The sequence below is a fragment of the Palaemon carinicauda genome, chromosome 38 (assembly GCF_036898095.1).
Source record: "Palaemon carinicauda isolate YSFRI2023 chromosome 38, ASM3689809v2, whole genome shotgun sequence".
NCBI classification, from domain to species: Eukaryota; Metazoa; Arthropoda; class Malacostraca; order Decapoda; family Palaemonidae; genus Palaemon; species Palaemon carinicauda.
In genome coordinates, this window is record NC_090762.1 from 50,849,205 (window position 1) to 50,876,582 (window position 27,378).

Genomic DNA, 27,378 nt, shown 5'->3' on the forward strand with positions numbered 1-27,378 from the left:
CTCTCTCTCTCTCTCTCTCTCTCTCTCTCTCTCTCTCTCTCTCTCTCTCTCTCTCTCTCTCTCTCTCTCGTGATGCAGTATTGACATTTACATAAGAGAGTTGATTTCAACATGGCACCTTCCACAATATCTGTCACCTATTATTTTTATCTTACTATTGGGAAATGTCTTCTTAAAAGTTACTGAAGTAAATCTTCATATGAAATTTGATACCATACTCTTCGGTAAGCTAACTACTTTTCACTGCCTAACATGGGTGAGTTAGCACTTGGTAAAACCTGATTATGTTGTCACTCCAGAACATATCACTCCTGACATCAAGAAAGCTAATAAGAGTAAAGTATTCATAATACAATATTACAACCTCTGGAGGTTTTATATCAAAATTCCTCTAGGACTGTACTTGTATCAAATTAATTATCATTTTGTTAAAACTGATATTTCCTCTAATAAGGTATGATACATTGTCCCTTATTTGGTTGGATATCAGGGAATACCCTTAAATTACCAAATTCTATTATGCCCCAATTCTATTAGTCTATACAGTATTTGTATTTGTAAATGACTGCCTCTATCCCTAAACATCCCAATGGATGAAATCGTAATGATTAAGTGTTATGCTTGATCTACTGATAATCTTACAGAATATTTCAATCTTATTTATCATGTCAGTTGGCTTGACTTGCAGGTAATAATATATCTCAGATAAATGGAACTTCAACTGCTCATAATACACAATATAGACATGAATGGAGTCAGACCACTATATAAGTTTTTAGTTTGTAACTTTGGATAAAAACAATGTTTTCACATACCCGAAACAGAATTGGATAAAATCAAAGGTTCTCACGTACCCAAAATAAAATTAAGACAATTGCCGTATATACTCGTGTAACAGCCGATCTCATGTATTGTTCGACCACCAAATTATTACTCATAAAATATGATTTTATCATATATCTCGTATATCATGTAATTTACTTTTTGAGAAACCCATTTACAACAGTCTAACCTTTATACTCCATTTTTTTATCCCATCTGCTACTTCAATGGGTTAAAAAATTAAAGATAAGGATAAAAGTAACGTTGTAATCAATGCATAAACGCATACAGCCACAATAACCCACCCAACAAAAAAGTTGTTTTGTTATGAATAATCAAATCAGATAGTAGTTGTTTTGCTTGCATATCGATCATTATACAATAGTGAACAAAGCAGCATAAGACTGACATTTTTACATTATACCCTTATTCACTATGGAGAAAAGATAAAGAAACTATACTGCCAAATATAAACTAATAAGCTGCAAATGAAGGTGAGAAAACAAACAACATTCATAGCCACTATTCTGTTTGGAATCAGGGAAAGCTGTGTCCAACACTGAAAGAAACAAAGGGGACCTTTATTGGGAACCTATGAATTTGCAAATAGCTTAATTAAATATAAATGTTGAATTTCGAAGATAAAGTTACAAAGTGTCTGAAACCAGAGAATATAGTTTTGTTATAACACGATATAAATCATTTCCTAAGTTTTATAATCAAGCACCACAGAGTTAAAAAAAAAATATAAATTATCGTGTATCGGCAAGAATAAAACTCTGGTTAGCTTCTATATGCGATTAAACTCAAAAGTAAATAAAATATGAGAGAAGCATTTCAAATAAAGCTATTGAAATTAGTTTTCTAGTTGGAAGATGATAAATCAAGTAATAATTGTTTCTTTTAGGAAATATGAAATATCCTTCGGTGGATTGCCTTAATCAGCTGATTGGAAAAGCATAGAGGAGTGTCGATCAACTTACAACATAAACAGTAGAAAAGATTATATAAATGTAAACAATGGAAAAGATTATAATTCGCTATGGTTTTATTTATACATAGGATACTAAAATATGAATATTACATGCATTATTATTAGATACAGTTAAGTATAACATCAGTTTAATCAAAATCCGGTTTATTTTAAATGTTGCTGTATTTTTTACCACAGTAAATAGATAAATACTTTGAACAACTGCGTAATCTAGTCCAAGAGTGCATATACTAATTTTATATCTTGTGTATGATGCGGTCCCCCTTGAATTAAGCTTCACAATTAGTCTTAAAAACTTGCATGTTATGCGAGTATATACGGTACCTAATTCAAAAGCCTAATCTCTCTATATGCTGGCAATTTTACAGCAAAGTAAATTAAATGGTGTGTGTAGAAATCATAAAACCAAACATGTGATGAGCATAAAATATGTTATTTTTATTAGTAAAATAAATTTTTGAATATACTTACCCGATAATCATGTAGCTGTCAACTCCGTTGCCCGACAGAATTCTATGGAGGGATACGCCAGCTATCACAATACTAGAAGGGGGTGTACTTACCAGCGCCACCTGTGGCCAGGTACTCAAGTACTTCTTGTTGACACCTCCTCAATTATTCCTCGGTCCACTGGTTCTCTCTGGGGAGGAAGGGAGGGTCGATTAAATCATGATTATCGGGTAAGTATATTCAAAAATTTATTTTACTAATAAAAATAACATTTTTCAATATTAAACTTACCCGATAATCATGTAGCTGATTCACACCCAGGGAGGTGGGTGAAAACCAGTGTACAAGATTAAAGGATAGCTAAGTATCCCATATTTCATATAACAGTTATCTCAAATAACAATGAAATAATAAGTACCTGGTAAGGAAGTCGAATAGAACCGTTACTCTGCCTCTTTTTTAAAGTTCGTCTTCCTTACTGAGCGCAGCGTTCCTCTTGGAGGCTGAATCAACCCAAAGGTGCCAAAGTACACGGGGTTGCAACCCCTACTAAAGGACCTCTACCAAACCTTTAACCCAGGCGCTTCTCAAGAATGAATAGACCACCCGCCAAATCAAAAGGATGCGGAAGGCTTCTTAGCCTACCGTAACAACCATAAAAACAACAATAAAAGCATTCAAGAGAAAGGTTAAAAAAGGTTATGGGATTAAGGGAATGTAGTGGCTGAGCCCTCACCTACTACTGCACTCGCTGCTACGAATGGTCCCAGGGTGTAGCAGTTCTCGTAAAGAGACTGGACATCTTTCAGATAAAATGATGCAAACACTGACTTGCTCCTCCAATAGGTTGCATCCATTATGCTCTGCAGAGAACGGTTTTTATTAAAGGCCATCGAAGTAGCTACGGCTCTTACTTCGTGGGTCCTTACCTTCAGCAATGCAAGGTCTTCCTCCTTTAAGTGAGAATGTGCTTCTCTGATCAGAAGCCTTATATAATACGAAAGCCCATTCTTGGACATGGGCCTCGAAGGTTTCTTGATGGCACACCATAAAGCTTCTGACTGTCCTCGAATAGGTTTAGACCTCTTAAGATAATATTTGAGAGCTCTGACAGGGCAAAGAACTCTCTCTAGTTCGTTACCTACCATGTTGGAGAGGCTAGGTATTTCAAACGATCTAGGCCAAGGACGTGAAGGAAGCTCGTTCTTTGCTAGGAATCCAAGCTGAAAAGAACATGTTGCAGATTCGGTTGTGAAACCAATGTTCTTGCTGAAGGCATGAACCTCACTGACTCTCTTAGCTGTTGCAAGGCAGACGAGAAAAAGAGTCTTGAGGGTAAGGTCCTTGAAGGAAGCTGACTGGAGAGGTTCGAACCTAGATGACATAAGGAACCTTAAGACTACGTCTAGATTCCAGCCTGGAGTGGAAAGACGACGTTCTTTAGACGTCTCAAAAGACTTAAGGATGTCTTGAAGGTCCTTGTTGGAAGACAGGTCCAAACCTCTGTGGCGGAGAACTGAAGCCAACATACTCCTATATCCTTTAATCGTAGGTGCTGAAAGGGATCTCTCATTCCTAAGATGTAGAAGGAAGTCAGCTATTTGGGTCACAGAGGTATTGGTAGAGGATATTGAATTGGCTCTACACCAGCTGCGGAAGACCTCCCACTTAGACTGGTAGACTCTACGAGTGGAAACCCTTCTTGCTCTGGCAATCGCACTGGCTGCCTCCTTCGAAAAGCCTCTAGCTCTAGCGAATCTTTCGACAGTCTGAAGGCAGTCAGCCGAAGAGCGTGGAGGTTTGGGTGCAACCTGTCTACGTGAGGTTGACGTAGAAGGTCCACTCTTAGAGGTAGAGTCCTGGGGAAGTCGACTAGCCATTGAAGTACCTCTGTGAACCATTCTCTTGCAGGCCAAAGGGGAGCAACCAGCGTCAGCCGTGTCCCTTCGTGCGAGACGAATTTCTGCAGAACTTTGTTTATTATCTTGAACGGTGGGAATGCGTACAGGTCGAGATGGGACCAGTTCAGTAGAAAAGCATCCACATGAACTGCTGCAGGGTCTGGAACAGGGGAACAGTACAGCGGAAGTCTCTTGGTTATGGAGGTGGCAAACAGATCTATGGTAGGTTGACCCCACAAGGTCCAAAGTCTGTTGCACACACTCTTGTGGAGGGTCCATTCCGTGGGAATGACCTGATTCCTTCTGCTTAGGCGATCTGCTGAGACGTTCATATCGCCCTGAATGAACCTCGTGACCAGAGTGAGGTTTAGACCTCTTGACCAAATGAGGAGGTCCCTTGCGATCTCGTATAGGCTCCTCGAATGGGTCCCTCCTTGCTTGGAGATGTAAGCCAAGGCTGTGGTATTGTCTGAGTTCACCTCCACCACTTTGCCTAGCAGGAGGGACTTGAAGTTCAACAGGGCTAGATGAACTGCTAGCAGCTCCTTGCAGTTGATGTGGAGTAATCCTTGTTCCTCGTTCCACGTTCCCGAGCATTCCCGTCCGTCCAAGGTTGCACCCCAGCCCGAGTCCGATGCATCTGAGAAGAGATGAAGATTGGGGGTCTGAATGGCCAACGATAGACCCTCCCTGAGAAGGAGGTTGTGCTTCCACCACAGGAGAGTGGTCTTCATCTCTTGGTTGATAGGGATAGAGACTGCTTCGAGAGTCGAACCCTTGTCCCAATGAGCTGCAAGATGGAATTGAAGAGGGCGGAGGTGGAGTCTCCCTAGCTCGACAAACAGGGCCAGTGATGAGAGGGTCCCTGTGAGACTCATCCACTGTCTCACTGAGCAACTGCTCCTCTTCAGCATGCTCATGATGCACTCTAGGGCTTGGCTTATCCTGGGGGCCGATGGAAAAGCCCGAAAATCCTGACTCCGAATCTCCATTCCCAGGTACACAATGGATTGGGAGGGAATGAGTTGAGACTTCTCTATGTTGACTAATAGACCTAGGTCTCTGATTAAGTCTAAAGTCCAATTGAGATTCTCCAGACAACGACGACTCGTGGAGGCTCTCAACAGCCAGTCGTCTAAGTAGAGGGAGGCTCTGATGTTCGACAAGTGAAGGAATTTTGCTATATTCCTCATCAGATGAGTAAAGACCATAGGAGCTGTGCTTAGGCCAAAACACAGGGCTTGGAATTGGTAGACAACCTTTCCAAAAACGAATCTCAGGAAAGGTTGGGAGTCTGGATGAATAGGAACGTGAAAGTATGCATCTTTCAAGTCCAACGAGACCATCCAGTCCTCCTGTCTGACCGCTGCTAAGACCGACTTCGTCGTCTCCATCGTGAACGTCTGCTTGGTGACATACTCGTTGAGAGCGCTGACGTCCAGCACCGGTCTCCAACCTCCTGTCTTCTTGGCCACAAGAAAGAGACGGTTGTAGAAGCCCGGGGATTGATGGTCCCGGACTATAACCACTGCCTTCTTCTGCACAAGAAGCGACACCTCCTGGTGCAATGCTAGCCTCTTGTCCTCTTCTTTGTAGTTGGGAGAGAGGTTGATGGGCGATGTGGTCAGAGGTGGTTTGAGGCAGAATGGAATCCTGTAACCGTTCCTCAGCCAACTGACAGACTGGGCGTCTGCACCTCTCTTCTCCCAGGCTCGCCAGAAGATCTTGAGTCTGGCTCCTACTGCTGTCTGGAGATGCGGAGAGTCAGTTTTTTCCTTTAGATGTCCTGGATCCTTTCCTAGACTTGCTCCTGTGAGAGTCTGGACGGGAGCTTCCTCGGCTGGGGGCTCTACCACGAAAGGGCGGTATGAACCTCGTAGCAGGGGTATCAGCCACTGGGGAGCGATAAGTCTTGGGGACTGAGGTAGCAACCTTAGACTTACGAGCCGATGAGGCTACAAGATCGTGTGTATCCTTTTGTATCAGGGCAGCAGACAAGTCCTTAACCAGCTCTTCGGGGAAGAGGAACTTCGAGAGCGGAGCAAAAAGGAGTTGTGACCGTTGGCAAGGTGTAATGCTGGCGGAAAGGAAGGTACACAGTTGTTCCCTTTTCTTCAAAACCCCTGATACAAACATCGACGCAAGCTCACCCGATCCATCCCTAATGGCCTTATCCATGCAGGACATTAATAGCATGGCAGAATCTTTGTCCGCAGGAGAGGTCTTCTTGCTGAGGGCCCCCAGGCACCAGTCTAGAAAGTTGAACATTTCAAATGCTCTAAACATTCCTTTCAGCAAGTGATCCAGGTCTGAGAAGGACCAACAAACCTTAGAGCGCCTCATTGCAGTTCTCCGAGGCGAGTCTACCAGACTTGAGAAGTCAGCCTGGGCAGAGGCAGGTACTCCCAAGCCTGGTGCTTCTCCTGTGGCATACCAAACGCTCGCTTTCGAAGTGAGCTTCGTTGGAGGGAACATGAAAGAAGTCTTGCCAAGGTGTTGCTTAGACTGCAGCCACTCCCCTAAGATCCTTAATGCCCTCTTAGAGGACCTAGCTAGGACTAGCTTAGTATAGGTGGACTTAGCTTGTTGTACGCCCAGCGAAAACTCAGATGGCGGAGAGCGGGGAATAGCAGAGACAAAGTGGTCTGGGTAAACCTCCCTAAGTAGAGCCAAGACCTTACGAAAATCAATAGACTGTGGAGAAAGCTTGGATTCATCCACGTCTGATGAGGGATCCAGGTGTGCCTCCTCATCATCAGACGCCTCATCACCAGAGTGAAGCGAAGGTATCGGACAAGAATGCTGAACAGCAGAGTCAGAACGAGTAGGAACAATAGAAGTGGTTTCCTCTACAAGTAACTGTTGAGGGAGAACCTGAGGCTCAGACTGCAAAGGCTGAATAGCAGACGAAGCAGAAGGAAGGCGCATGGGTGGAGGAGGCTGACTCCTAGCATGAGCGGTTGAACCCAAGGATTGCGCTTGCTGAGCGGTTGGTGGAAGCGGAGTAGCAAGTTCCTGTTCCTGTGATGAGAGCGGAGCGTGATGAGGTTGAGGCTGCGCAGAACAAGGTAAATGTCTCGCAAGCTGAGGCTCCTGAGGCGCAAGGCCAAGGTGTAGTGGAGCTAGCCTTGTGGATGGTTGAGCTCGCTGCAGCGAGAGCTGAGGAAACTGACTCATGGACGGGAGAGGTTGTTGTACCTCAGCCAAGAGTTGCACCACTGGTGGAGCAGCAAAGGGAGGCGGAGGAAGAGAGGTATAATCCTCCTGATCCCATAGCAAAGGTTGCCTTAAAGAAGGCGGAGGCTGAACACCAGTGGGAACAGCAAACTCAGACCGTGGCTCAACATCGTACGCCTGGCAGGTGGTACTGCGATCAGGCGGAGCGAGCGCAGGCGGAGCGAGCGCAGGCGGAGCGAGCGCAGGCGGAGCGAGCGCAGGCGGAGGGAGTGTAGGCGGAGGCGGAGGAGCAACACTCTCAGCCCGACACTCACGCATCAAGTCCGAAAGCTGTGCTTGCATGGACTGTAGTAGAGTCCACTTAGGGTCGACAGTCGAGCTCTGTTGTGGCAGAACCTTACTCCTCTTGGGCGGAGTGCAGTCGACAGATGACTGCGGCGAGTCAGAGCTGAGCCAATGACTACAACCTGGCTGAGCACTCGCGGGCTGGACTCTGCGTTTAAGCGGTCTCGAGACCTGAGACCAACGTTTCTTCCCTGACAGATGATCAGCGGACGAGAAAAAGACGGGCTCAATCGTCTGCGGGTGGGAGTGACGGTCTTTGGAAGACACGTCCGCAACCACCGAGGAAACTTCTGTGCGCCTAACAAGGCCTGCCGAACCCTTATGCCCTTCGACATTACTTCTCCCCTGGGCATGGGAGCTTGCAAGAGGTCCCGGACTGGGAGGACGACTGGCTCGCACAGAAGAATCCTCACGCACCACACTGGCACTGACACTAGCACTTGGCACTGCACTGACACTAGCACTCGTCACAGCACTGGCACTAACTCCACCCACTGCACTCTTGACCTTAAGTTCCTTAACTTCGGCCATCAGAGACTTATGGTCACTTACCACTGACTCTACTTTATCGCCTAAGGCCTGAATAGCACGCAAAACAACAGACATATCAGGCGGAGGGCAAACAGTAGGTTCGGGGGTAGCCACTACAGGGGTAGGAAAAGGTAGGGGATCATGAGGTGAGGAAAACATTGAAGAGTGAGAAGAACTCCTCCTAACTCTACCTCTCTCTAACTTAGATGAATATTTTAAAAGACGGACAAATTCCAGTTCCGAAAGTCCGGCGCATTCCTCACATCGATTTTCTAACTGACAGGGCCTGTCCCTACAGTCAGAACAAGCGGTGTGAGGATCTACCGAGGCCTTCGGAATACGCCTATTGCAAGACCTACATCGTCTATGGGAGGGGGCTTGCGAAACGTCAGACATCTTGAATCCAAAGAGTTAGCCAAAGGGGTTACCAAAATCAAGCAAAAGATCGTTAACCGTTAATCAGGACTATATAAAAGCTATCTAGCTAATATAAGAAGGTTTCCAGTAATGCGACAGCCGAAATCTGAGAGAATACTTCACCAATTAGCCGTGAACAAACTCGAAGATCATAAGCGTATCCCAGAACGTCTTGCCGGAAGCACGACAGAGGAATAATTGAGGAGGTGTCAACAAGAAGTACTTGAGTACCTGGCCACAGGTGGCGCTGGTAAGTACACCCCCTTCTAGTATTGTGATAGCTGGCGTATCCCTCCATAGAATTCTGTCGGGCAACGGAGTTGACAGCTACATGATTATCGGGTAAGTTTAATATTGAAAAAATTAAGTATTATAGCAACCAAAGGAAAAATGAAAAGACTTGATTGGAGTTAGTGCTTTCGTCACATAAAATATATCCTAAGCAGAAATAACTATAGATTTTGTCAATCTTATATGTGGTACAATTCCTACTGATTATCCTTACGGTTCACTAAAATACCTACCTTTAAAAAAATTCATATACTGTATTTTGACAGTGATATCATTTTGAACTAATACCATTGACTCATAAATTTGTCACCAGCTTACCATACAAATATTTTTGTTCAATAATGTATTATTTCATAGGCACCAAATACTGTGCAATACCGAAACTAAATGCATTTAGCAGTAAAATTCATATTTACTTCCATTCATTATTCACAAGTTCAAATCTTAATGTTAACAGGTATTTACATAAAACCTTCACAAAATAGCAACATGGGCAACAGTTATCGCCACAAATTTGTTGCTATGAAGTTACAAAAAATAAAAAGATGGTCCCTTATCCATGATCTATTTGCTACTACAATTACACAAAAACAGGTCAAAGCAATACAGTACCAATAGAGTAAATTATAAAATAAAACTACAAAAAAATGAAAACGTTACCGTTGAGAACACCATAGTGAAGGCATAAACTGTTGCTTCTGCAAAATATCTTCGTTTCAGTGCAAGAATGACTGCCGGCAGAAAGAAGAGGTTGGAGAGCGTCAGAAGCAATGTGGCAAGCAAAAGTTCCCAGTTTGATGTTGCTTGTGAACTATCTGTGCAGCCCCATCCACGGTATCCTGAATCACAAGATTAGTTGCTTATACTGTACAACTGTATAGCCTTTACATACAGATTCTTTAAATAGCACTAATCACTCGGCTTACATACATTCATGAAAATTAAATACAGAAGTTAAAGGATTATTATGTCCTAGGTCAGGCCAAAAACATAATACAGTATTTTAAAAGTAATTTGTATTTTTGCTAACAATACAAATCCGAGTCACTTAATTACGGAGATTACTTCGACGCAATCTGAAATCAGTCATTGAAACGGATAACGAACAGTTATCTGACTGTAGAGGGTGCAGGGCAAAGCCCTGGCCCCCTCACAGTCAGTTACCTTTCTACTTTTAATATTTTGACCTAGAACTAGAGGGTTGGTTGAAGAGGGAAGTTATATTAATGGACTCATGTTTACATAGCTATGAATAATACAAAATTACTTTTACAATTTGATGTTTGTTCCTACGCGAAACACACCCTCATTGTTTAATTAGGGAGATTCACCGTTAGGAGGGTCGTATGTCCCCTTAGAATCAACTGGATGTACAAAGCTGGGTCTATGGAGATGCGAAGCGAAGACACTAACGCCCACTATCTGTTTATCATAAGCATGACAAACTGATAGGTCCCAGGACATAGAATAATTGTAACATATCAAAAAAAATGAAAGCTTCCTTAAGGGGACACTTTCAGTAAGAATCAAGCATCAGGTATACGAGTACAGGTACTCCTCATTTAATGACAGTTCACTAAACGATAACTCTGAGTTACTGCAGCTTTTTATAAGTGGTCCAGTATTCGTTTAGCCAAAATCTCTCAAAGTTACAATGTGCAAAGTGCAGTGGTAGCATAGCCGTTACTTTAACTGTACTGAGTTTTGTACGACACCAACCAACGCGAGTCAAATGGGAAATTCAGAGTTAGAAATCACTACTTACAGCTTAATGTTGAAAAGTGCAAGTCAAATTGTGAAATTTTGAATTAGAAATCAGTCAATAATACTGTACAGTATTAATATTACCAAAGAACACAAGACAAAACTTAAAATTTAGATTTACAAATCGTCAAATACAGTGTAAAGTTAAAACGTGGAAGTCAAAATGTGAAAAATAGCATTAGATATCAACAAATAATACTATACATCACAATACTAAAAAGTCAAAATGCGAAAAATAAGCATTAAAAATAAAAAATTAATGCTGTACATCACCATATAAAAAAATTATCAAAGAACACAAGTCATAATATGAAACTTAAAGAGTTAGAGATTGGTAAATAATACTGTATCAGTTGGTAAATTACATCAATGATACTCTGTTAATTATACTGAAAGTGAGCATGGCCTCGATACCATAGTCACCTTGAGATCAGCTGTCAACAAAGCAAAAACAAAAACAATTGTTAATTTCTTTCGTTAAAAATACTCCTTAAATTGATAATAGAAAAGGAAAAAAATAATAAAATGATGCTATGTAATAACAAAAAACCAGGATTATTATAAAACTTCTTTCAGTTAATTTATGTTATGATGTCCACCAAAATTAGAGATCAGCTAACGGAACATAATGTTGTTTTAAGCCGATCTTACTATTAAACAGATTTAAATATAAAGTTTAAATTTATTCTTTGTGAAGAATTTTATTTTGTCTTTTTCAGGAAACAAAGATAATGTCCGAGTGATAATTAATATTAATACTGTGGCTATAAATGAATTACTGTATATGAAAACTATGATAAGCCATAACATATTGGTGCTGACATAATATTCATTATGAAGAGGTTTTGAATAAATCAAGTAGCTATATTAATGATACTTTGTTCTTCGTATAAGTTCATATTCTTGAGAGCACCAGCTAGAGATCAGCTGATCACAACCAAAGGTAAAATTTAAAAGTCTATAATACTTGATTGTTAAAATGCATCTATAGTTGAAAATTTTTTTTTTTTTAAATTTCATAAAGCACAATTAATTATTGAAAGTGCCCTGATTTCTTTTATTCGTTTCCTAAATTTTTTGCGTGTTGTATTCAACAGACACTTTTTAAGGAAACAGATTTTGATTTTTTTCTGCTATATGAAAGTATTATATGGCACCTGAGGGAGATCAGGTAATGAAATGGAATACCGTATTTTTTTATATGTTTCTTTCACCAACAAGAAGTAAGGAATTGCTCACCACAATTAATGATACAGTACAGTTTTGTTAATTTCATTCTTGACCCTTTCACTACTGCCAGTGCTAAAGAAGTCTCCTAAACTCAGGCCTGAGATGACGGATCGTCTACAAATAACACTGCAAAGCCTCACAAGTCACACGAGCATTCTGAGTTTTGGCCATGAACTCTGACACAAAACTAAGGGAGAACTCCTTCTATCCATGAGCATGGGTTGATACATAAGAGAAACCGTCCAACTTGCTCACTTTCTTCACTGATGTTAAGGCTAGCAAAACGACAGCCTTGAGTGTTACATCCCTATCTGACAACTTCCTCAAGGGTTCAAATGGGGTATGCATAAGAGCCCTGAAGACTAGGGTCACATCCCATTCTGGGGGCCTGAGATCTCGGATGGGCAATACTGCTCGAAGCTCCTCACAAGCATAGACAATTTACAGGAAGCCGAGAGATTAATGCCCTTCCGTTGGTAGACCATACTCAAAGTTGTGCGGTAGCCTTTCATGGCTGCAACTGAGAGGCTTAGGAATTCTGCAATGAGTCCTGAAGATGCTTTGACCAGGGAAAAATCCATTCTACGCCAACAATCGCAGAAGATGGTCCACTTAACCTGGTAGAAATCTGTAAAGGATCTCCAGAGTTATCCAGAAATCTCCTGTGCTGTGCCTCTCAAAAATCTTTTTGCTCAGAGATGGTGGGTAGCCTCCACGAGTGAAGAGCCAACAACTCTATGGACTGGTGGTACCTCTGCAGGTGCAGCTGACAAAGAATATTGGGCTAAGGGGGAGGTTCCCTCAGGACCTCGTCCAGAAGAGCAAGCAGATCAGAATGCCACTCGGAGTGGGCATCTGGAAGCCACCACGGTCATCTTGATTCCTGGCGTACAGGTAATCCATACCCTGTGATAACTGGCTGAATCAGGGTGAACAGGGGAAAGGCATACACATCCAGGTGACCCAAGGGGTGTTGAAAGGCGTCTTCGAACACTGCCCATGGGTCTGGAACGGAGGAACAGAAGACGGGGAGTTTCTTGTTCAACCGCTTGACAAACAGATCAATACCCGGAACACTCCACGAGGCAAGAAGCCTTTCTGTCACCAGAGGATGTAGAGACCACTCTGCTCCTACAACCTGTCCATGGTGGCTTAGTGTCTCTACTAATACATTTCTCTTGCCTGGAATGTACCTCGCTGACAACTCTAGGGCATGAAATGCCACCCACACATGCATTTGTTTCATCAACTCACAGAGGGGGTGCATAAATTGCCTGCCTGCTTGTTGACATAAACCACTGAACAATTACAGTGCAGTAACCCCTGAGTAAAGAAGAATAGTAGGGTAATCTGTGTTGTCAGGTGTATGAGGACAGAGGAGGATATGTATGTGTAGGCAAAGAGAAAATGAACCGTAACCAGAGAGAAGGATCCACTGTAGTACTGCCTGGCCAGTCAAAAGACTCCCAACCTCTCTACCGGTAGTATCTCAACAGGTGGCTGGTGCCCTGGCCAACCTGTTACCTAGAGGATATTGATGTGCAAAAGCCTGTTTTCCTTGGACCACATTCCCGACATAACCAGGTCGTTCAGGTATGTGCCCCACCTCTCCTTCGATGCATCCGAGAACAGATACAGATCTGGAGGTGAGCAGTCGAGTGGGACACCTCTGGTGAGGTTGTTCTCGTCAAACCACCAAGCCCGATCGCTCAATACCTCTTGCGACACCGGCACAGGAAGGAATGAAAGATCCCTTTTGGCTAATCAGTGATCCTTCAGGCACCACTGAAGGGATCTCTGGTGGAGTCGCCCGTCAGGACCAAGTTTCTCCAACGAGGACAGATGTCCAAAAAGACGTTACCATTGCCTAGCTGAAATGACTGTCTTGGACAGAAAAGGTTGCATAACCTCCCTGAGCTTCTAGGTGCGATCGTTTATGGGAAGGGCTTGCTGTTGCCGAATCTATCAGCATGCCCAGGTACTTCAACTCCGCTTGGGAGTAGGATTTAACTTCTCTCAGTTTACCAAAGTCCCCAGGTTGTGGCAAAATGCAAAAAGCGAAACTCCTGACGCAACTGCCTCTGCAAAGAAGCCTTGATCAACCAACTGCTGAGATAAATCAAGAAAAGTATCCCTTGCGAGTGGGCCCAAACCGCTACTGTGGCGAAGACTTGTGTGAACACCTGGGGAGCCATACACAGTCTGAAGCACAGAGCCTTGAATTGGTATATCATACTGTAGAGGGAGAAGTGGAGGTACTTTTGAGAGGTCTGATGAACAGGCACTTGAAAGTAGTGCGCATTCTTAAGATACACTATAAGCATTAAATCTTCTTCTCTGATGGAAGATAGCACAGATCACACTATTTCCATCCTGAACTTCATCTGACACACAAACTCGTTTAGCGGAGAGAGGTCGATGACTTATCTCCAAGCTCCCGGCACCTACTCCACCAGAAAAAGGTAACTGTTGAAGCTCAGAGATCCGTCTCGAACGACTTCAAGCGAGTTCTCCAACATTCCTTCCACCTCTGCCAGCAAGGCCAGGGCTTTCACAGATGTTAGGAGATCTGACAGGAACTCAATTTGAACAGGAGACAGGGCAGGGGCAGTAGTCCTGAGAATATAATTGTCCCGAAGGCAACTCACTGTACAACTAAAAACTTGGCCCTGTGTCTCTGCCACATTGCCCAGTGGCAAGACAGTGTTTCTCTAACCCTTCCCTCTTCCCATTGCCACCCTTCTTCGAAGGACCTAGCTGTGAAGGTCAAAAGGGGTGTGCTCGCACATGCTCTTTCTGAGAATAGGTTGCAGGCGCCGTGGAATGGAGTTTCACAACATGCGATGTGCCTTTCATTAATCCTGAACTTGCAGAACTCGGCAGAACTCAGAGGTTTGGCTGCTGTTCCCTTTGAAGGGCTGGGGGCCTTAGAGGCAACGGCCCGATGGAACAGGAAGTTCTGTGAAGCTCTCCAAGACTTGATTACTAATTGCAAACAACTCTCAGGAAGCAGAGACATGGCACCCAGCACCGACGAGTTCCAGAAAGCGGCATAATGCCTCTTATCCCCCAACTAGCCCACAGGTTTGCTTTCTGGTGAGCCAAGGTGACCGTCTTCCCTCTTAGCGGAGAGAGGTCGATGACTTATCTCCAAGCTCCCGGCACCTACTCCACCAGAAAAAGGTAACTGTTGAAGCTCAGAGATCCGTCTCGAACGACTTCAAGCGAGTTCTCCAACATTCCTTCCACCTCTGCCAGCAAGGCCAGGGCTTTCACAGATGTTAGGAGATCTGACAGGAACTCAATTTGAACAGGAGACAGGGCAGGGGCAGTAGTCCTGAAAATATAATTGTCCCGAAGGCAACTTACTGTACAACTAAAAACTTGGCCCTGTGTCTCTGCCACATTGCCCAGTGGCAAGACAGTGTTTCTCTAACCCTTCCCTCTTCCCACTGCCACCCTTCTTCGAAGGACCTAGCTGTGAAGGTCAAAAGGGGTGTGCTCGCACATGCTCTTTCTGAGAATGGGTTGCAGGCGCCGTGGAATGGAGTTTCACAACATGCGCTGTGCCTTTCATTAATCCTGAACTTGCAGAACTCGGCAGAACTCAGAGGTTTGGCTGCTGTTCCCTTTGAAGGGCTGGGGGCCTTAGAGGCAACGGCCCGATGGAACAGGAAGTTCTGTGAAGCTCTCCAAGACTTGATTACTTATTGCAAACAACTCTCAGGAAGCAGAGACATGGCACCCAGCACCGACGAGTTCCATAAAGCGGCATAATGCCTCTTATCCCCCAACTAGCCCACAGGTTTGCTTTCTGGTGAGCTAAGGTGACCGTCTTCCCTCTAGACAGCGTAATGCTCTTGTACTTCTCCAAAGGCTCTGGGGTCACTAACCCCCTTGATTTTTGTGAAGTACACAGTTAAAGCCACTCCCAAATAAATCTTTGAGAAAATTAGAGAGGGTTCTCCAAGGATCTTCAACCAGATAAGCAGACCACAAAGTACAGTAGGATAATGATATTTCTCATTTTAAAAGCATATGTCACCTTTCTCTTAACCAGTTCCTCAAAGTGCCAATAGATGGCATTACTAAAGTGCTCAGGTTCATTTTACCTCATCTATGAGCCTTATTAGAAATAAGTAGTACTTATGTCTAACTACAATGACAGAGAATAAAAAATCAAGTAGATTTTCCTCAAAACATTTTGTGCAATATTCATAAGCATTTAATTCATCACCACAGAAACTACAAATGATCCAACAAAGTATAAAAAAAAATTAAAGACATACAAGCAATAAATGGTGAGCACTAAAAAAACATGATCAACAACTGCCTTTGTGCCTCTAAAATCATTGACCAAGGGTAAATATCTTAATTTGTAGTCTGAGTATTTAGCTAAGAATGAAAAAATCAGTTTTGAATTCCTATAAACATTGGTTTATTTAAAAAAAAAAAAAACTTCCATAAAATCAAAGAAAATACACTAACCTGCTTCACATACACACGTAGAAAATATGAAACCGCCAGATATATATTGATAGCAGGAACCATATTTACCACATTTACCCTGAAGGCATGATGCAGAGCTCACTCCGAAAATAATTGTCGTTTCATTAACTGTACAATCTACAATGTCACTGAAAATATGGAAAAATAAGAATTAGTGATACAAATCTAAAACCAAATTATCCTTTCAAATGTCCTTTCTAATTTTACTTTGAGAACTTGATTTCCCAAAAATTGATACAGGACAAAAAATAACAATCTCTACTTGAAGTGTCATGAAATACAGTACGTATTTAGAATAAAGTTTCAAAGACACAAACCTGTGGTTTACAATGCATTTTTCCATGAATACCAAATGTGATTGTACATCTGTCGCCACACTTATGCATAATCAATTACCACTTAGTTTCATGATACAGAAAAAATTATTAAAATTATTTGAAATTGTCAAAGAAATAAGTATACTGTAAAATAATTTAAAGAGCTGCCACATACATGGGCAGTGACATCATTCATCCAATCATCCAGTAATTTATATCTAAGGCTGCTTTCATACGTACAGACTTTGTTTTCTGCCGTTCACAATACAGGGTAGAAATTTTTTAATAACCACGCTTGGCATGTCTATGGCTGGTTTCACACATACCGACAAGTCCTGAATGTCTTTCGACTGCCGTGGTCATCATGATACCCGTTCAAAAACAACACAGCAAAGCTCTGTGGATGGCTCGAAACGTACACGACTTAATGGACTAGTTTAGACATGACGACCTTTCGCCATCTAGAGTAGATGGCCATACTAATATACCCTGAGAAAATGTTAATTTAGTTTTTCAATGCGATAAATACTAGTCTATAAGCAACAAATGAATAGTAAATGGGTATTGTATCTACGTATTATCATATAATAAAGGGATTTCGACGAAGGAAAAATCTATTTCTGGGCGAGAGACCTGTGCCGCCCAGTGAAATACTTCTAAAGCACTATTTCCAAGGAATATAACTGCTATATATTACCAGAGAAAAAAAAGCATAGGAATGCCAGGTTGAACCCAGCTCGCTCACCTATAAAAGGTGTCGGTATAATATACTGGGGCGTGATAATTCACAACCAGAGGTCTCGCACTATTTAGATATCTCCTTTTCAAAATCCCCGCCACAGCGAGGTGCCGATCAACACTACTACCACTAACCCAACCCACGCCAGTGACGTCACTCCTCATAGCACCCAAGGTTTGGGGCCCATGTTGGGAGGGAAGTCAAGGGAGGGTTCACTGGGCGGCACAGGTCTCTCGCCCAGAAATAGATTTTTCCTTCGTCAAAATCCCTTTTCTGGGCTCCGAGCTGTGCCGCCCAGTGAAATAGTACCAGAGAAATGGTCCCAAATCTTGGAACAATACCTGAGGAAGTAAAATAAAATTCAAAATAACAGGTAAGAGGATAGCAAGACATAGTTGATTAAGGTTCACTATGTTCAGGAGGAATCACATTCCCTGCTGCCACTGTAGCAAATATAAGGCTTCCAGAGGTTCTAAGCAGTGGCGTTTAAATACTGTTGGAGACTTCCAGCCTGTATATTTAGTAAGTCCAGTGAAGTTCATAGTAATTAACTGAGGTAGCTACAGCTCATATATCATGGACGTGAGGGAGTGATGTGGGAATGATTCTAGGTAGCCTGTTAATGAAATGCAGGATCTGCTGTCTGAGTCCTTTCAGGATGATGGTTCCTCACCTTCTCTAATGGGTAAGGGCCCTGAGGACTGAACGGGAGATATGTTTAAGTAGGCTTCCAGTGTGTTTACTGGACATAAAGATGGGTCCTGCGGAAGTGGGACAATCTTCCAGGGGAACCGTCTGTCCTGGGGGTCCTCATTTTCGCTAAAAACCTTTTGTCAGGGGAAAGGAGTACTTCCCCTGACGAGAGAAATTCAATATGACCTGGATCTCTAGACCTGGATCTCTAGACAAGGCTGAAAGCTTGATATTCTGGCGCCAGAAGTCAGGTTCATTAAGAACAAGGATTTCCTAACCAATGGAATATAATGGCAAGTCTCGTTAAGAGTGTCTGAAGCCAACTTAAGTACGTCATTCAGAAACCAGGAAACTGAGCTAGGGTGAGTTGATGGTTTCAATCTGGCGCAGGTTCTCGGGATGGATGAGAAGTATGAATCTGTAAGGGCAATATTAAAACCAATTGTAAAACCTTCAAGGCTGACTTAACTTGTGGTAATAGTACAAGTCGCTAAGTCTGATTTAAATAAAATTCTGAAGAAGGTTACTGTCAGATTCATAGTCATCGTCTCAACCTTTGAGTCCCTTAAAAACTGGCAAGTTTCATAACAGCCGAATCATACTGTCGAAGGGTGGATCCCCTCTTATCTGATTCTAAAAATAACGTATTTGAGGATCAATATCTGCACCTCTTGAGCTGCAAATTTCATAAAGTCCATAAAGGTAGGGCATTCTGAACTTGAGGAAGCTAACACACTGCGAGTTGTACTGCTTGTGTTAGCATTGGATTGGGGATCTGTCGAGGTGGAGACCCGGTTCCACCAGAATGGGAAACCCGTTGTTCTTGGGCCAGATGGGGGCTACTAGAGCCACTTGGCCTTTGAAAGTCCTGAGCTTGTCTAACACTTTCATCGACAGATTTATTGGTGGGAATAGGTAAATTCTCTCCCAAATGTTCCAGACTAATGATATTGCGTCTGTGGCGTAAGCCCGAGGATCCGGGCTGGGAGCTACGTAGCACTCTAGTTTGTAGTTGGACTCTGTTGCAAACAGATCTATCTGGAGATCCGGAACCTGAGAAGGAATCCAACTGAAGGACTTTGGGTCTAGTGACCACTCCGACTCCAGCGGAGTTGTCCTCAAAAGTGCGTAAGCCACTATCTATCTAGAAGAAACCTGATATCTTGGTTTTTGGCTGGAGCTGATTGCTTAAGGTCAAAAATACCGCCAGGGCCTCTAAAACATTGATATGAAGTTGGCGGAATATTGTCGACCATAGTCCCAGGACTTTCTTGTACTGAAAGTATCTCCCCCCCCCCCCCCCCCCCCCCCCGCCTGTTAAGTAGGCGTCTGTGTAAATGACCAGCTTGGGGGTGGATATTGTAAGGAAACGGATTTGCCAGATTTTGACCTTGTCCATGGTTGAAGTCTTTTCTTCAGAATTGGTTGGAGTCAAGCCCTTTGTCTCGATATTACTCGTTTTCCTGGAGTACCATACTCGGCTTAAATCTTTCAGTCTGGCCTTCAGTAGTATATCTGTTACTGAGGCAAACTGGAGGGCACCCAGGATTCTCTCTTGATTTCTCCTGGAAGACAATTTGTCTTTGAGAAAACGTATTGTGTTTGCTATATCGTTCCTCTTGGCTGTTGGGAGACAGAGTGTGGGAGCATAGAATTCATTGAATCCTAACCATTGAAACTTGTCTTCAGGACCAAACGAGACTTCTCGAAGTTGATTTGGAACCAAAACTGTTGTAAGAGATTATCACTCTGTAGTTGCTGTGAGGCAATTGCCTAGTTGAAGCCTAGAAACGGACGAAAATGCCTTGCTTTCGGAACATGATAGCAAACGTCTGCAAGATCCATAGAGGAGGTGACGGCCCCACAGAGAAGCAAGGTCCGCACCTGAGAGATGGTCAGCATGTGAAACTTGTCGCATTGAATGTAAGAATTCAGAAACGACAGGTCCAGGATTACTCTTCGCTATTCTGAGTCTTTCTTTGGCCGGCTGAACAAGTGATCCTGAAATTACAAGCGATTTACTTTCTTTATTGCTTCCTTTTGCAATAGATCGTTTTCATATAAGACTAGCTCTTCCGTTGGATGTTGATGAAAAATGGTTGGTGGAGGGGGCCTTTCTATCCAACTCCACCCCAGATCTTTTGGAAATTATGCTGAAAGCCCAAATGTTGAACGTTCAACGGTTCCGGAAGATGTAAAGTCTTCCCCCTACATGAGAATTCCCAATGATTTGCTGCGGATTTACCTCCTCGGCCTCCGCGGAATTCTCGGCCTCGAGAGTAGCTGTTGCAAAAAGTTCCTCTCGAGCTAGCGCCTCTGGCGCGCTGGTAACCCTGGAAAGCACCCTGAGTTTCAAAGGTGGGCCTAAGGGCTGGGGAAGTAGCATAGGAGGTAGTTGCTACTTGGGACGCAAAGAAGTCGTAGGAATCAGACAGTAAGGTTTGAAGTAATGATTTCGGCAAGACCTTAAAAGGTGGTTCTTCTTCATACATTAAAGAGGTCTTTTCTGCCATTGTAGCCGAGTTGATAGGTCTACTCAGGCGCATACAGGCTTCGAACTCGAGGCATATCAGGGATTCCGGAAGCCTGGGTAGCCACTCACTGAACTGAATGGAAGCACAGTCAGCGCTTAATTTACCCGATGTGAAGGTCGCCGGGGCGTTAGTCCAGCAATCGTAATCCCCCGGGGACAGGAGGGAAGTCGGATGCGTTTCTTTCAGCTGCGGTAACGGCTTGTCCTCGTTTATTGCCAGCTGAGCAAGGTCCGATATCTTAGTGACACACGGAGTAGGGGTTTACTCCTCCACTAGAAACATCGTGTACGGGCTCTTGTGAGGTGTTAACGTAGTGTTAACACACTCCCACTCGTTTAAGGGCCGGACCCAGGTGGACTGAGCCTGCCCCTTTGGGTACATTTTGGTTTCTTTGGGGACCTTGTCAAACCTTACGAGTGTCTCCTCGGTAAGGCATGCGAAACCAGAGAGAGGGAACTGTTGACCCGGCGGGTAGAATTCAAAATCTTCTACAGTCCGGGTGCCAAACCCTTCGATGGTTAACATACCATCTTTGAAGGGAGAGTGCAAGGCCGCCTTCCACGGATTGCTTTCAACGAATTCCGGGAGCTTAGAGGCATCCGGGATGATATATTGTGCTGTTGAGGTAGCCCATAACAAATGAGACCCTGTATGAGGCTATCTGGTTTAGCACTCTCTCTTCCCCCTAAAGGGCAATAATTCCATTCAATTGTCAAGTTCACAGAGGCACCAGGAATCTTTCATCATATAATTCGTGGTGACTCAGTATGTGACACAAGGTTTGAGCCAGTGAGCTACAGAGGTCCGTAAATCATATATATATGTATATATATGGATAAATATCAACACAACATCGTGTTCAAATAGAAATAAATTTCTACCTCATCCCTGGGATCGGTCGCTGGCCTCGTCTAATGAAAGGTCAGGTTGAAACTAACCATGCCACGAGAGGCCATGCATCAATCTTGAAAGGGCTGCCGGATCGAAGGGAGCCTCCGGAGTCGTAGGTTTCAGGCCGGGCTTCGCTCTCGACCCAAGAGAAGTCTTAACTGGTTTGGTGATTTGGAAGACCTGTGAGTCTTTGGTAGGGGCTGGCAGGTAGCTTTAACTTTAGGGACAACGGGACGTGGCCCGACATCAGCCACGTGCTTCCTTGAAAACCCTAAAAGGAAGAGACACAGGGTCTCTTTGCCCTGACACTCCAGGCAAACCCGCCAACCCAGATCTAAAGAGTCGCCAAGGTAGAAGTCATGGAAGACTGCGAGCTCCGAAAGAGGGTATATCGTTACTAATGAACAAGGTAACTCCGTTGGGAATGTAAAATAAATAGATCGAGAATAAATGTTTAAATCGATCAATCACAAAGGAAATAAAATGAAAATCCCAAAATATTATATCCGAAGTTATAATTATAGATAGTAACGACAGGGGCACCTACAGTGTCCCATAGTAGGGTAGTAACCCAAAAAGATCCGGGTGTTCCGAATTCTTAAAATAGACCGGTATGAAACCGGGACAAAAGGCTATGAACAAAATTTCGGACCGGTATAATAACCGGGGAGAAAACTTTTCATAAATTAACTGACATTGTCAAAATAATTCCATAAAAGGTGAAGATTATCAATGAAATAATATTGTCATAGCGCAAAATATACTATCCCGTCGGTACTGGGGAAGTATAGAATAACATAAAGATACATAAGTATCCCATAGCAGGTCAGTAACCTAAAGAGATCCGGATGCTCCGAATTCTTGAATTAGACCAATATGAAATCGGGACAAAAGACTATGAACAAAATTTCAGATCGGTACAGTAACCGGGGAAAAACTTATCATAAATTAACTGACTTTGTTAAAACAATTCCATAATAAGTTAAGATTATCAATGAAAAAATATTGTCATAGCGAGAAATATACTATCCCGTTGCTACTTGGGAAGTATAGAATAAAATAAAGATACGTGAGTGTCCCATAATAGGTTAGTAACCTAAAAGGATCCGGGTGTTCCGGGTTCTTAAAGTAGACCGATATGAAACCGGGACAAAAGGCTATGAACAACTCTAGGACCGGTTTAGTAACCGGGGAAAAACTTATAAATAAACTGACATTGTTAAAACAATTCCGTAATAAGTTAAGGTTATCAATGAAATAATATTGTCATAGCTTGAAATACACTATCCCGTCGCTACTTTGGAAGTATAGAATAAAATACAGATACGTGAGTATCCCATAATAGGTTAATAACCTAAAAAGATCCGGGTGTTCCGGATTCTTAAAATAGACCGATATGAAATCGGGACAAAAGGCTATGAACAAAATTTCGAACCAGTATAGTAACCGGGGAAAAAATTATAAAAATTAACAGACATTGTTGAAACAATTCCGTAATAAGTTAGGATTATCAATGAAATAATATTGTCATAGCGAGGAATATACCATCCCGTCATTACCAGGGAGGTATAAAATAAAAAGGGATGAAAAAGGATGCAAAAAAACAGTGATGAATAATTATAATCATAACTAGTTCCGGGGCCCCCGGGGCCGGGGAACAGGGTTGGTAAAGTAAACTTAAAGTAAACTTAAAGTAACTTAAAGTAAACTTAAAGTAACTTAAAGTAAACTTAAAGTAACCTAAGATGCATCCTTAAAATACATAAATAGAAAACTCCAGTTATGATCTAAAACTAATGTCTGTAATTGAATAGGGCTCCCGGAGGGAGGATATTAATCAAAACTGTGTCAGTGTCAACAGATCTTGTATTTAAGAGCCCGGAGGCTCCGATGTCTGATGACGGGAGGGTACAACGGGAGAGCGCGGGGGGAGCCAATGGAACCCCCACTACCCAACCGGAGGTACCGGGACGAAGGTAATGATTCATGTAGAATATAATATAATGATATGGGATATTAATAAGTCCTATGCGGACGATAATAGCAGGAGGTACCGTAGGTGGGGACACTCCTAATATAAGTGCTCATTCTTACAACCATAGCTAAAAGCAAAGGTTACACCAAGGTGCAGTTTGCCAGTTATACCAAGCTAAAAGCAAAGGTTACACCAAGGTGCAGTTATACCGACGAATCACGTGTGATAGTCCCCGGTGGTCCCGGCCCTCCCCCTCCCCCGACCGATGGCCAATCGGGGCGACGGGAGGGGGGGAGACGAAAAACGCCCGGTATGAATGAGACTAAGTCACACCCCGTGGGTACACTCAGTCCTCAATATGTCGGAACGTTGAGGGAAGACTGAGGAACAAGCATACTTGACCCGTATGTCATAACCAACAACCATCGAGTGAGAGGAAGGGTGTACACTGGAGGAGGGGGGGGATGGAATAGCCTCCCCAACCTGTGGGGGGGGAATGGTACCGGGGAATCACCAGTGCGTAGTGGTAGACAGGGCTACCAACTGGAGATCCCCTCAACATGACATGAAAATCCCAAAAATATGATCATAACGGAGTAAAGCAATAAATATAATATCAATGCACAAATACATAAACATAATTAATGAATTAAAAGCGAAATCACGTAAGTAAGGTTAGGCATGCAGAAATAATATGGCGAGAGAGGGACTCGGGCGAGTGATAGGGGAGAAGCATGACGCCATCAGCAGATGGAAAGCAGGGGTACCAACCTAGTTACTGAAGCGGTAGATCGAACAGTAAAAACAAAAAAACAAAAAAATGCGAGAGTCCCACTCGAACCAAATGTAAAACTAGGTGGAGCGTAATAAAACTAAAAGGTTTAATAATAATAAGTGAGATGGTCGTCTTCCTAGAACTAGCGAAACAATCTCAATGGTGACGCAATCCACCAACATGCACGAATGCAGGCATACCAACATAACCTACTCCTTGATGAAACGCTAACACTGATATCATAGGATAACATAAAATTAATGCTAGATGAAAGCATAAAGACGGTGTACTATATAAATGTAAGGAAAAAACTCCTAAAAGTTCGAACAAATATTAATGACGGACGAACTAACGAGAAAAAGGGCAGAGCCGAACCATGAACGATAAGAACGGGGACGCCGTTCATATATAAACACTTCTCAATTAATAAAAACAGAGGTTACACTGCCCAATCTCGCTAAAACTCATGGATAAAGTACTTAACTTCGATGGGGTATCTTGGGAATCGGCCATCGATTATAAAATAATGATAAATCCAAGGGTAAACACGAGAAAAAACATGTTGGACTTAATAACAACAAGTGCTATAAAGGAGTGTCGTCACTGGCGTGGGTTGGGTTAGTGGTAGTAGTGTTGATCGGCACCTCGCTGTGGCGGGGATTTTGAAGAGGAGATATCTAAATAGTGCGAGACCTCTGGTTGTGAATTATCACGCCCCAGTATATTATACCGACACCTTTTATAGGTGAGCGAGCTGGGTTCAACCTGGCATTCCTATGCTTTTTTTTCTCTGGTAATATATAGCAGTTATATTCCTTGGAAATAGTGCTTTAGGAGTATTTCATTGTGCGGCACAGCTCGGAGCCCAGAAAAAAATTATTTGGTAGATATGATAATTCTGAACCTATAACATATCTATTTCACAATAATTAAAACATATTTATATTTGCATAGGTAACCATAAAATCTATGTGTGAGAGAGAGAGAGAGAGAGAGAGAGAGAGAGAGAGAGAGAGAGAGAGAGAGAGAGAGAGAGAGAGAGAGAGAGAGAGAGAGAGAATTTTACTTATACTATAAAGTATTCAAGGAAACTAATTTGTTTCCTCTAGATCATGTCCAGAATATTATCGCATATCATTTACATTGTTATAGATGTTTTGAATGTAAACCACATCGCCCCTTTTCAAACTCAGAAAGGAGGGCAAATATTTGTGAAATTGTAAGCCGTCCACACAAAGGCAATCTCAAATAATGCACTATACTGTTTTCTGGATGGCAGACGGCAAAAAGTAATGCATTACAGTCAAGACCTATATCTACCCAAAAATAGGCAAAAAGTAGAGCAGCTGCTAAACTACAATACCAGTTTCTTTTAATAAACTTTTCGACACTGTGAGGACTACGTTATGACCAGGTGAGATAATTTTTCTATTGGTTTTGAGTGATTCACATGAGAAAATATCCTGCAATATTCTAGAAATAGCTGTGAGCTTATCTCTAGCTTATAAGGATGGTGAAGTTTCAGATACTAGAAGAAACTATCAAGCTTGAGTGGTCTCAAATTCCTGTCTAACAGATTGCCAGGCAAGGACATTCCCAATAGACTACCACAAGCCTGCTTGGGTGGAAGATTACGAGATGAACATTGAAGCTGTGGGATGTTACGCTTAATCAAATGATTACTGATGCCGAGCTAGAGTATGATGATTGTGGGTATGCCCGCAAGAATGTGAGGTGATCAGGAGATCAGGTTTGTCGGTAACAGGAGCCAGTGTGAGGATGCTTACATTACCATGTGATCAAGTACCCTACACCATGGAGCCAAGGAGGCAATTGCCCAAGTTGATCACTGTGGTTAATCTTTGTGCCAGATAGAGCAATTAGATTCAGTTAGGCCAAAACAAATTGCCTGCATATCCACATTCAAATTTTCCCAGCCATTAATACAGAACGCAAGTTTCCAAAAAGCTTGGTTTTACTCTGCTATACAAGTATATATAAGATGAATTTTATGGAAAAGATATTTTCCATATTAGCACATATACTCATTGCATGAACAGTAACTACCATTTGATTTGTTTGATGTGTTTTTCAAATTAGCAACATAAAAAAAAGCACATAACATAATAGCTTATGCTTTAAAATGGAAGAGACCTTTCATATGTGAAAATGAGAATATATTTTATCTATTAGCAAGGAAAAAAAGGATCTTTTCAAAGAAAATGAAAAGGAAAAACTACAATGATTTTCATTCAGTTTTACAATCTCCGAGACCAAAGCATATACGCGGTAAAGCTAATTAAAGGTCATTTTAACAATAGAGTATAAAATAATAAACAGAAAATGACCATAATGACTCAAAACTAGTCACCGCCTGGCAATGCTTTGTTCAAGTTTCAATAAAACACTTGTTTGCATCTAACAACACAATAAAAAAAAAAAAAAGTCACTACAGCACAGGAAGCTCTTTTTGTATATAGAAGAATAATTGCATTTGTATATAGAAGAGTAATTGTAAACTGATTGTAATGACTGGCTTAAATGCAAAATATTACATCAAATATAATTGGCACCAGAGTATAAATATCTTTGGTATTTTCTAAAACGTTGTGAACATCATAGGGAAACAATATGTGAGGATGCAGAATTTGAGACGCTAAAGAATAACTTCTGCCTAAAAAACCTATTAAACAACAATAGAATCATAGAACATTCCCTGACTTACTACTAGAGAGAAAGCAAAGAACAATCCCTGACTTAACCTAGCATTAGAGAGAAAGCAAAGAATACTCCCTGACTTACCATTAGAGAAAAAGCAATGAATATTCCCTGACTTACCACTGGAGAGAAAGCAAAGAATATTCCCTGACTTACCACTAGAGAGAATGCAAAGAATATTCCCTGACTTACCTAACATTACAGAAAGAAAAGAATAATCCCTGACTTACCACTGGAGAGAAAGCTAAGAATATTCCCTGACTTACCACTAGAGAGAATGCAAAGAATATTCCCTGGCTTACCAT

General features: G+C 42.4%; 1 protein-coding gene across 1 annotated transcript in view; it reads right to left on the bottom strand.

Annotated features, from left to right (window-relative positions):
• LOC137630622 (post-GPI attachment to proteins factor 6-like) overlaps window positions 1-27,378 on the bottom strand; it is a 131,034-nt gene that overhangs the window by 11,554 nt on the left and 92,102 nt on the right. Inside the window, exons 10-11 of the mRNA XM_068362226.1 lie at window positions 16,411-16,559; window positions 9,589-9,767 (exon numbers count right to left, since the gene is read on the bottom strand). Of these exons, the coding sequence (XP_068218327.1) occupies window positions 9,589-9,767; window positions 16,411-16,559 (328 nt within the window). The remainder of the gene's footprint in view (window positions 1-9,588; window positions 9,768-16,410; window positions 16,560-27,378) is intronic.